This window comes from Poecilia mexicana, unplaced genomic scaffold (genome assembly GCF_051168715.1).
Source record: "Poecilia mexicana isolate PSO_F unplaced genomic scaffold, ASM5116871v1 scaffold_9, whole genome shotgun sequence".
NCBI classification, from domain to species: Eukaryota; Metazoa; Chordata; class Actinopteri; order Cyprinodontiformes; family Poeciliidae; genus Poecilia; species Poecilia mexicana.
In genome coordinates this window covers 24,243,044-24,255,182 of record NW_028263378.1, presented here as the reverse complement: position 1 = coordinate 24,255,182, position 12,139 = coordinate 24,243,044, and the positions used below count along the sequence as shown (strand labels likewise).

Here is a 12,139-nt window from a genome sequence, read left to right as displayed (position 1 = left end):
ACCCAAATATTTAGACCTGCCGATGTCATCATGTCCCATCCTGGACGAACGTCTGTACGAGTTTGACGACATATTTCAGTCCACGGCACGCTCACTATTAAGCCATAACAAGTAATATAAATATAACCCAAATAAATTTAAATTCTGCCAATTTAATTTAAATTAAACTTTTTTTTTTTAGGCTAATCCTTCACTATCATGGGGGTCATTCTGTCTCTGCCTGAGGTTGCTTTTTCCAATTAGTGTGAAAATGAAGGGCCTCCGGGTCGACAACACAATCTGCAGGCACAGATAGCGACTGTTGCAGGACGCTGAAACTGAGCGCACCGCCCCTCCTGGCTGCAGCAGCACCGCCGATCACCACAGGACCAATGACTCATGGCTGTTGCATCGCTTTGGTTCAAGCTGGACATCTTTAATCCTCAACCATAAGCTCGCTGTCCTCTGTCAGGGCAAACAAAACAATGCTGAATAAACAGTCTGGCTGCCAAAACACCCAAAAGCAAATGTTTCTGCTCGACGGGGGCGAAGTGACAGCAGTAAAAGAAATCTGTTCTTTTTTTTCTTTTTCTTTTTTCTTTTTTTTCCCCAAGTTCGAGACAAATACCAGGCAAGAAACTCTGTGGTCTTTGTCTGCAAATACAGCCATCCGGACTCCGTAAACCAACACAAGGGACTTCATTAACACTCAGCCACTCCTGCCAGACTAACTTGTGTGCTGATTAAAGCTACTCAGTGGTGGCCATTACTTTCCCGCTGATTAGGAACCAGTGATTGTGTTAAGGCTGATTGGAGACAAACACACATAAGCTGGCGTACCAATTACATCTAGTGCCATCTCGCCAATGGTCAAACTACGCTTCAGGTCACTTAGAATTCAACGCGCTCGTGGCTGAAAACATGATTATTCTGATGAGCTATTTCTGTTGAGTGTTGTCTTTAAAAATCAAAGCAGCAAAGGACTTCTCGCTGGATAACGAGCACCGACCTGCTTTGGTAAACGGTAAATGGACAGCACTTGTGTGGCGTTTTTATCAAGTCCAGAGGAGCCCCTAAAGCGCTCCCCACTACATCTGTTCTCCCATTCTCGCTCTCACAGTGGCAAGCTGCTGGGGCGATGAGGGGGGATAATGGAGGATCTTAACCGTACACCACCCCAGCTGGTCCAGTTCGGAGCAACTCTGTGCTGCAACATTAAAGAGAAAGCCCAGATCAGCTTTGCTTGGAACAAATACTTTGCTTGGAGCTACAGTATATGAGACATTCTGCAGTAAAAGCACTTCTCTACCTGCCAAACGTTTTTTTCCACTATGCAGCTCCGGTTTCTGACACAGATGGGAGGTTAAAACAAACTATACGAATGATTCTCAAAAAAAAAAAAAAAAAAAAAAAAAGCAGCTCAAAACACAAAACCAACACTTTTTTTTTGTAAAGTCAAAATTTATGGGTAGTTTTAAAGGTGCTCATCATCCTTCCCCTGCATGGGCACGCCGCTCTGAATCCTAAAGAGATGCACGGCTCCCATTTGAACATAATCTCAACAATCAATCAGCCACACCACATAGAAGTCAATGGGCCATGACAGTGTGTACCTGTCAGATCTCGGCCTCTTAATGCACCATAAGGCCGACGCCTCTGAAATGTAGCGCCAGCTCAAACGTTGCATCCTGTTTGATGCAGTCATGGCCTTTTTTTTTTTTTTTATATTAACCAATAGATTAATGTAGATTTTCCTGTGAAGAATGGCTTTGTATATATACAAATGATTTTTATAGTCATTGAGGTTGTTACATTTTTCCATGTTTGCACAAATTTCCAAATGTGTTTCTGCAAGGAAATTAAGTTCTGGAGTGAATTTGCATGGCTTAAGCCCTAATGCAGGATATATTACATAAATATCTAACATTGTGCAGTGCTGCCTTTGCACTTCTTGTTTCCCAGAGAAAGCTCAGAGCCTAATGGCATTTTATTAATGCATTATTGAAGAAAACCATAATCCGCTTTTTGTTCTGGTATTCGTGCATATCCTACAATTCAGTAGCTCGCGCATTACAATAAATTCTGTGAAACCTCTGTTTTTATCTCCCTTCCCTTTCACACACAATGAAAATGTTCAAGTCTTGTAAAAGAGATAAAGCCTTTACATGAAGGGGGGGTGGGGGGGGGAAGCTACGTTATCTTAAGGAAGCGGGGAACATGACAGATTTTCTGAGGGGGTTTTGAAGCCTTCTCATATTTTAAATACACCATGTTGCCTTTATGGTGAAGCCCACTGAGCAAAAGAACTGGTAGGAACATCAAAGTTCATATCAAAGAGGTGAAAATTGTGCATATGATCATCAGATTACCCAACATTGCTTAAAACTCAAATAGTAGATTCTTTATTACTGCTTGTTTGGTGTGTTTATCTGCCGGCTGTTATGGAAGAAGCAGGGTTTCTCAACGGTCCCTCATGCTATTTGATATAAAAGGCCATTTATGCTCCATTTACCCAGGTAAGTACGTCCACCCAATTCCATCATTGTTAGACGTTTCTGTCCTTGTGCTCTTAATGGATTTTAATGTATTTATGTTATTTACTCAAAGGACGTGGGGATGTCCCCATCGTCCGCTTTTTCTGTGTTGATTTGTCTGATTGCTACGCTGCCCCACGCTTCTCCGTTTTTTACTGGCCATCAGCAAACTTCTAGAGTCAAATGCAGAATGAACTCTGCATGCGTCTACATATTTAATGGTGAGTCTGATTAGCACTTTAATTTAAATCTGATCCTGAGAATTGGATGGGGATTTCATGCTGGCCACATTTGAACTTATGATTTCGCGTGTGCAGAGCGTGCTGCTCGTAAACTTTTCCTCTACCGGTATTATACTTTTAGCAGAGTGACAGCACAGAACGTAAGTCTATGAGCGCTGCGCTCACAACAACCAGCTTGTTGGTTAGATCAATGATTCCAAACCTATAAGTTAAAGGGAACAGGTTTGGACAGTTTCTTGACTTTAAACGCCAAAGAAACTGTCAAGATATTTCTTTTTTCACATACTGAAATTGTAGGATAAATCAGAGGAACTTAATGACAGTCTTTACTTGCATTACAGAGCTTCTTAACATCCAACGTAAAATACATCAAATTAATGTATACTATGGTTATATTACCAGTAAAAAAAAATTATGAAATGATGAAAGTATGTTTCAAAGTTTTCTTTGTCTTTCCTGCATACACATGTGAAAGCACAAATGTGCACAGTGTGTGTTTTAGCATTTAACACGTTGAAAGGCCAGTTTTCCAACAAATATTACTTTGTGAAGACCACTGCTCCATTTTGGGCCCAAAGTCAGAATCATATACGTAAGAAGAATTGCTGTGTTTGGGTTAGTTGTTAGGATTAGGACTAAGGTGTGAATTGAGTTCAGGAAAGGTTTATGGTTAGGCATGTACTGTTAGGTTTATGGTACGTGTCAAAATTGGGCTTTAGAAATGGATGAAACATTAATGGAAGTCAATGCAAAGTCCTCAAGAAGATAGAAAGATGGAAGAGAAAAATACATATCAAGCGATTAAAATAGGCCTTTGCAGCAGTTCACAAACCCTCTAATTATTTCAATGATTTTTTTTTATATATATATTTCCCAGGACCAATTTATATTTTAAAAATCTGTTTGGCTTTTTTCTTTCTTTCTTTCTTTCTTTCTGACCTGTGGCTAGGTGCTCTAAGTATAAGCTAGATACGTGAACATTTCAACAATTACTGAGGCAAACTTAGTGAACCTCGACAGCCCATCTGTTATTACGATATCATTTATTCACACAAACTTTCACAACACTTCAGTCGCTCCCACGTAGTGACTGAAGCCGTAGCGTCGTATACAATTAAAGCAGCTCGCAGCACGTCACCTCGGCTGCACAGACCGTCTCCGGCTGAACTCTGTAACTCCTGTTTGCTTTAACATCAGCACGCGAGCATTGTTCGCGTGTTAGCAATCACTTCGGCGTTTAGCCCACTACCACGCAAGCTTAACAAGCTCTCGGTCCAAATTGAAATTGTCATTGCGGGCCGAGCTCATGATTAACAATGATTTATTGTGTGTGTATTTTTATTATTTTATTTTTTTTAAATGACAGCGCAGCAGTCTGCAGTCTGGCACAAGCCGTTTCTGGTCTCCGGTGTTTTCGCCACGCAAAGAACCCGAGGAGACAGTTTGGCCGTAAGACAGACCCCACCAGCAACCCAGCACATCCCCCACCTCCGACTCCTCCGCACCAGATTTATACAGCTGAAGCCCTTTATCCAGACACAGCTGATGAGAGGACACACGAGCACTGAATCAGCATGTTTGCAAATATTGCCTGAGCACAGCAATGCAGACACACACAGCATCGTTTAAAGCTTCCAATTTCCCCCCATTCAACTCCCTTAATTGTGAAATTCCATTAAATTGAATGTGAGATCATAGCAGTCACAGGGAGCCAATTAACAGTGGGGGGAGATAAGCTTTGTGGAAATATTACAGGACATTACGCTAATGATATTTGAATTTGCAGGGGGCAAAAAGCCTCTTTTGACTCTCTTATTAGGAAGCTCTAATGCATGCCTCCCACACATACTTTAAGTTTAAGCAGCGTTACAGTGAGTCGACGAGCTGTTTAGATATGTCCACCTACTCAGTGCGTCTCATAAAAATGCTCATTAAGCAAACTAAAATGCACAGTCTCGCACACTAACGCCAAGCAAGTTAACATTTGTGGAGGGCGGAAATGAAGCTGAAATTACATCGTATGCGGAGAACGTGGGGCGAGCGTCTTTCTCTCCTGGCCTCACCTCGCAGAAAATTCCACAACCACCCGAACTGCGCCAAATTAGGCTGGAGAGATGGAGAAAATAAGCCTCTTTTCATCAGTGTCCTCAGTGGCAAATCTCAGAAGTGCACTAAAGTGAGCTCAAAGTGCAGCTGTGAGATAGCCTTGATAAAAAAATACCACCTAGCTGGGGGGTTTCTGCTCTTCTTTTCATGTTTTCTGTTCTGTAAATAACCAAGCGAAGCCCAGCTTTTACATTTGTCCATCCAGCACCAGCCAAGAACTTTCGTAAAAGCCTTTGCTCTTGATGCAAGCATAATTGATGAGCTGACAAAGGTGCAAAGCAGACTTTAGGAGTGGTGGTTTCATGTGACGCCTCCTGGACTTGGGTTAAACACATCCGGCGGGACGCAGTCAAGTTGAAATGCAAATATCAGCTGGATCAGAGTTTCTGCTCATCATCCAAACGTTCCAGCTCATAGTTCATCTCAAGTAGGTGTTTCATCAACTTGTTTATTAACTTCTAAATAAAGTCTTTTAATCACAGGTCAGGATTCTGAAACCACAATCCTGAACTGCCAAGTTTAATGCGAGCCATCATGAATTGAGTTAATATTGCAGGTGATGAACCATAATAACGGATGCTTTAAACACAATGATGGAGCTGTTATAATGTTACTACAGTTTAAAGTCATTAAAGTGTTGAGGCGACTGGAGTCTTTGCAGTAAAACAGCACCGCCCCTCTGCTGCTTGTCGCTTAACTCTACTGGTGGTTCACAAATTCAGCGGTGTGGAAATGTTTTCGATTGCTAAAGAAACAATAGTCATGGCGTGAACAATAGAGGAGAACCACCGATCGTCCGCATTAAGGTAATGCTGTTATAAAGCAGCTGTTAGGTTGCCAGCTGTTGCTCTGTGTCAGAGAAAACCCTCTCAGCATCTGCATAGTGTGAGGAAAATGCAAAAAGGCAATCTGTTCAATCTTCAGTAAGTCTGAGTAGCATGCCGTGCTTTTGCCCTTTTCAGGTCAACTTCTGGACCACCCTAACCCTTTTCCTGGGTGCAACAACGAACTTAGTCGACTTTGTACTTTGCACCTCACACAGCCTTTCTATGCTTTTCTATGTCAAGATCTGTGGCACCTTTACGTCAGACACCGAAACAACGCCGTGCACTCTGCCACCCAAATGGAACGGTACGAGAAAAAACTTATTTTCCAGTTTGTCTGTAAAGATACACTTCCCCTCCCACATCTTGTAAGCAGCAGCAGCAGCAGCAGCGCTGCCAGAGCAGCTCCGCTGTCGGTTCAGTCTGTGAGAAGAACCATCCAGATGCGAGTTGCTCAGGGATGATGTCACTTGAAAGAATGACTGTTGTTTTCCATGAATTGCACCAGTACATGCCAATTTGTCCCGTGAGAAACGGTGAGAACCGAACATTTTTATTGTGAACATCACCCCCGGAAGCTCCTGGCAGAATGTGTCTGGACAAAAGAGGATGCTTGTTCACTCTATCTTCTGTGCAACAAATATCAAGATATCAATGCTAAACTACAGCAGAGTTAAAATCCATCTGATTGCGAATATTCACTTTTTTCTAGATCACCAAGAAACGTTCGAAAACCAAGGACAAGAACGTGGGATGAGAGGTGATATCTTTAGCACATCAAACTACAGCAAACCCTCCAGATTATGAAACATATTTGAGTCCAACCAGTATATTTTGTTGTTCACCAATATTATTGTAGGCCTTGAAGTGTTTAAATTGCATTGTTTTCATGTGTACCTAATCGGTGTTGCCTTGCTGACTGCATTGGCAATGCCCAGCCTATTGTCATGGTGAAGGTCCTGGAGAGGATCCTTTTGGCCCACCTGAGTGAGCAAACAAGGGCATATCAGGATTCCTCCAGTTAGCTTATCACTGCGGAGTGGGAGTTGAAACATAAACCTGCTTCAACAAACCCACTATCACCTGGACAAAGCAGGCAGCACTGTGAGGATCATGTTCTTTGATTTCTCCAGTGCATTTAACACAACTCAGCCTGAATTGCTTTCTCAGAGACTCCAGCAGATAGAGGTGGAGGCCTCGGCAATCTTCTGGATTAATGACTATTCGACAAACAGACTTAATTTTGCGAGACAGAAAGGTCATGTATCTAACCGGGTGGTCAGCAGCACAGAATCACCACAGGGGACTGTACTCCCACCATTCCTTTTCGCTCTGTAAACCGCTAAACTTAAGAGAACAAAACAGACTCCTTTAATCTGCAGACATACTGCAGCTCTACACCCGACTCTGCAGGCGTTGGTGTGCGTCAGAGACGCTCAAGAAGACGAGTACAGAGAACTGGCGGACCGCTTTGTGGCGCGGTGTGAAAACAATCATCTTATCTTGAAAACAAACAAAACAAAGGAGCTGATTGTAGATTTCAAGAGAAACGAGGTTATGCTGAGCCCTGTTCCCGTCACAGGAAAAGAAGTGGAGATGATTGAGTATAAATGGCTCAGTGTTCATCTGGACAACAGTCTGGACTGGAGGTGAAACAATAAAGCTGTCTGCAAGAAGGGACAGAGCAGACTGAGGAAGATTAGTCCAGAGCGTAAGTTTTTCTGCCATCGTCCACTGAGGCAGCAGGAACTTAGAAAGACCCACCAACTCGATAAAGAAGGTTGGTTCTGTTCTGGAGACCACCGTGGAACCACTGGAGATGAAGGTGGAAAGTAGGATTCTTCATAAAAGCAATAAAATAACAGACAACCCAAAGCATCCTCTTTATAAGTCTGTTATACAACAAGATAGTATCTTCAGTCAGAGGTCTAATCAGATTCACTGTGTTACTGCCTGCAACAGGAGATTATTTCTGCCCACAGCCGTCAGAGTCTACAATAACAATTTGAAGAAAGTTAATATGAGTTGGAACACCACTTCATCCTGTCTGGTATTAATAAGGTATTTTTAATTGAAATGAATTCAATTTTAAAATCCTTAGCTCAGCTATGCATCATAAAGTTGTTTTTATTTTTAGTTTTTGTTCATTCATATTTTTTTTTATTTTTGATTAAATATTAGGTCAATTTAAGAACTAAAATAGGTCAATTCTAAATTTTTCTTTAAAACCCTACTCATAAAAAAATAGCAGAACTCCAGCTAATTTTAAGATAATTTTTCTACAAAGTTCAAGGTGAAGTGCACGAATTTCACCAACACTTCAAGAATCAGTCCTAGCTTTCTACATCCTTAATGATGAAGAAGAAGAAAGAAAAAAAAAAAAAAAACGAAAACACAAGAAGACATATTGCGTCTTGCAGACGAGCACATGGGCTGCATGGGTGTGACGCAACAACGCCTGGTTTCACTCCGCTTTTGTTCCTTCTCGGGTTCAAGGGTTAGGCAAAGGGAGAAGATATCGGACTTTCCTCCTGAAAACAAGGCTGAGATGTCTCACTGCCAGACATATAGGGTTTGTATTGGCATTTTATGTGGTAGACTAACATAACGTAGATCAGAGGGAAAAGGAACCGTGACGTTCTATTTTTTTTTTTTTAAATAATACTCTGAAAAGTATGCATTCATATTCACTCCCACTTGAGTTAATACTTTGTGGAACCAGCTTTCCCTGCAAGTCATCTCAGATATGTCTCTACCAGCTTTGCACTTTTGGAGACTGATTCCCCCCCCCCCCCAATTCTGCTTCGCAAATTAGCTTAATATCAAATTAGCTTAATTTCAGCTTTTTTTCACTGATTCCATTTCATGCTACGTTCCATCTTAAAACTTTTTCTATGTTTTTAAGTCTCTCAGCGGGTTGTGCATTCCCATAACTACCATCGCCAAAAGGCCAGGACAATTGTGTTTACGTTGATATTAAATATCAACAAAAGTTGACTGCAGTAGGTGAATCTGCAATGTCTGCGATGGGTTTTATTTAGGGGTATCACAGTAAATTGATCTGTTATGAATGCATGCTATACTTTCCATATTTGCATTTGTAAAAGAAAAAGAAAAAGAAAACAGAAATCTATACATCATTTCTCTTCTACAAAACTAATATGCATCACTCTCTCTTAATATATCCCATGAAACAGCAGCAAAATACACCTAGGTATTTATTTATTTATACCAGAGCAAAATGTATATGTACCTTTAAAGGGGACACAATAGGTATATTTGTAATTCAGTTAATTGGAATGACATTATTAATCTTACTCCAGAAAATTTTACCCAATTAAAGAAAATTCTAACTCACCAACCCTGGTAACATTTCTGCTTCTTATAACAAAGAGGGGGTTTTTTTTGTTTTTTTGTCAGATTCCTCCACCTGGTTACGGCCTCATTATGCTGCACCAATATTATTCGAGCAAACCTGCCGTTTCCTGCTCCGTGTTATCAATTTTCATCACTTTTTACTGTGAGAAGTGGGGCTCTGGGGGTTTGTGACACACAAAGCTCAATTAGGATCACGCCGCGTATGGTTACCGAGAGAGGGCCTTGGCATAAGGCAGCCATCATTGCCACACTTTTCAAAGCAAAGCAATGAATCACGTGCCTTTCACAACAGAGGTCCTGTCAATTAAACTCAAACTTGGAGGTGTGAATGGAGTTTAAAAATGTTTAGCTGGAGAATGCTTTTTTTTTGTTTTTTTGTTTTAGAAAACCCATCATTTAATCCTAGCAAGGAATCTATATGAGCAGATTGTCCATTTTAGTCAACAGTGGCAGAGGCAGGAAGAGCTGCAAGCATTCGAGCAATTAAAGAAGTACTTGAGGTCTCAGTGCAAAACAGCAACCTTTCCTTTTTTTTTTTGTTTGTTTGTAAATGTCAACATCAATATGTTTGAATCCTGATAACAAAGAAAGCTGCTGAAGTCAGGTATTATCAGGAGGAAATATAATCACATTAATGGAGAGGATCATATTCCCAAACAGCCTTTTTAAGTCAAAGCCTTCTCCCACAGGAAAGCACAGATTCATTAGCCAGACCACCAGCTGCCCTCAGATCTCTGCTGTGCATGCAGCCAGCTAAGCAGCCAAAACAGATGCTGTTGTTCTCATGCTTCTAGCACTAATTGACTGGTGCAATGTCACTTGCTTTTGAAACAAACAAAATCTAGCCTAAGCCTAATCATTCACGTTGGCAAGAACTCCTAAAAGCAGATCGTTGCCTACAGCTGCTGCCTCCGCTTTGAGGTCTGTCTGAGCTGGAAGTTTCCTTATACAACATTTCGGATCTGAGATGATTTTTCTTTTTTTTTTTTATGAAATTATTTGAGAAGCCAGGAGTTAATAAAGCCTGAGTGACTCTGTGGCACCAGATAATCTCTGTCATGGTGAATTATTCATGAGAAAAATGTTATTTAAGGTCAGAGCAGCTGTGGGTGAGTTAAACAGGTGCACATGAAACCAACTTCATAAGATCTGACTGAGAAGATGTGAACTCCATGGACAGGGTGTGCATTCATGCAGCACAGATTAATATAGAGAAAATATTTAGACATAGTGCATTGCAACCCATGTGTCTCTGGTAAGATATTGACCCTACAGAACAGAGTCTCACTTCACCACACATAAGTGGGGAACAGTACTATCAACTTTTTTTTTGACAGCATTTTGTGTGTCCTTAGTGGGATCCACAATTGGAACACTGAACCACAAGAGAAAAGGCAGATAAAGTGAAATTATGCTTACCACCCCAAAGTAACACCGACTGCAGCAGCAGGATGTGCAACATGTTTCTCTGGATTGCGGAAAGGCAGGAATTCCTCTCCAAATGTGGCTGCATGTCTAAATGTCTCAGTTTAAACACATAAAGCCATCCGACATCCGTAAAAAATTCAAATGGGTATTTCCTGGGATAAGTGCCATGCCTCGTCCAGGGTGTTTGTGCACACACGCGGAAGCTGGGCTGGGCGAAATTGAACGAGGCTTAATTTTATCTTAAAATAATAAAAGTAATGATAATTCATGAATCACATGAACGGAAACTTGCTGCTTTGCGTCGACCTTTTCAGCATGTTTGGAGCGTAAGCCTCCGCATGACTCTTGGAGATGTCGAAAACAATGAAGGAAATCCTGCTCGGATGCATGTTCTGCATTGGATGCAATTAGTCTGTCACATCCTCCGATGAATCCCGGAAAAAAAAAAAAACTAAAAAGAAAAATAATGTTCAATTCCCTCCTTTTCGGATGTTCAGTTTGTTTCAATGTTACGCGCCATCCTTAACTTGTTTGCGGCGAAGTGCGTAAAGTCCAAACTGAGGCACCGGGCATCCCGAAACGTGCACGTGTTAATTAAAAGGAAAAAAAGTTCGAGATCAGCATACATCCACGCCTTCGCAACCTGTCGTTTCGTTAAAAAGTCTCTCGCGCGCAACTCCAACAACAGATTGCAGCAGCAACAGCGGCCGCGCGCACCGGAGCCAGTGTTTTCCTCTGTCAGTCCTAATTAGTCTCTGGCTCCGGGGTCGTTCCTGGATTTCGCCAAAGTCCGACTCCAAGGCTTCATCTTTCTGTGTTTATGTGGACAGATAGAGTCCGGTCTGCAGAGTCGGGAGCTTACGCGCTGCCAGCCTCGTCCAATGCGCGCAGAGAGAAGCGCAGAGGGGAAGGAAGTGGTGACAACATCTGCCAGCGGCGCTCCATGGGAGGCGTCTTCCACTTCGGGGACATCAGATCCCACAAATAAGAAAGAGAACTGTTATCTTAACTATGTGGACTAGTCGTAGCAGAAAACAGTCGTTTCGTTAAGCCTTTTTATTTTATTTTATTTTATTTTTTTACACGGAAAAATTCAGTTTTACTTTCGAGGTGCGTGATTGTCCTTTTAGCGTTAGTGTCAAAACCGCTTCCTATGTGCGTCCAAAATGAAAAAGACTTAAAAAGTTGCTATCGGACATATGTAACCAATTGCATGACTGCACCACTTGGTAGTCACTAGCGACCCCGTGCGGTGTGGGAACTGCAGCATGCATGTATGCGGAGATTGTGGACTGAGACAAATACAATTTGAAGATTTTAAAGTGGTATCAAAAGAAATCGAACTGCAAGATAAGCACGTTGCCTTCTTTTCTACATAACGTGAGCTAGTCCTTTCCACTCCTCTCTGTTCGTCCTCACAGCAGAGAACAGACGTCTCAGCCACCCTGTTTTTATATTTTAGTTAAAATTATTTTTTAAAGCAATTGTCACGTATGAATTCATAAAAGCTGAAGTAAGTAAGGCTATTTATACTGTAATCTGTTGACTGATTAAACTAGGAGTTTCAGTTTTTTTTTTTGTTTTTTTTTTTTCATTTTTAAGCAGACCAGATGGTGTGGTGAAATACAGATAAAGAATAATCCATGAA

At 41.4% G+C, this 12,139-nt stretch overlaps 1 protein-coding gene across 1 annotated transcript in view; it reads right to left on the bottom strand.

Moving 5' to 3' along the window:
• The window catches only part of si:dkeyp-14d3.1 (transmembrane protein 132C), a 169,706-nt gene extending 158,986 nt beyond the window's left edge, over window positions 1-10,720 (bottom strand). The window contains exon 1 of the mRNA XM_088009034.1: window positions 10,483-10,720. Coding sequence (XP_087865160.1) covers window positions 10,483-10,576 — 94 coding nt within the window. The 5' untranslated portion in view covers window positions 10,577-10,720. The remainder of the gene's footprint in view (window positions 1-10,482) is intronic.
• Between the last annotated feature and the right edge of the window lie 1,419 nt (window positions 10,721-12,139).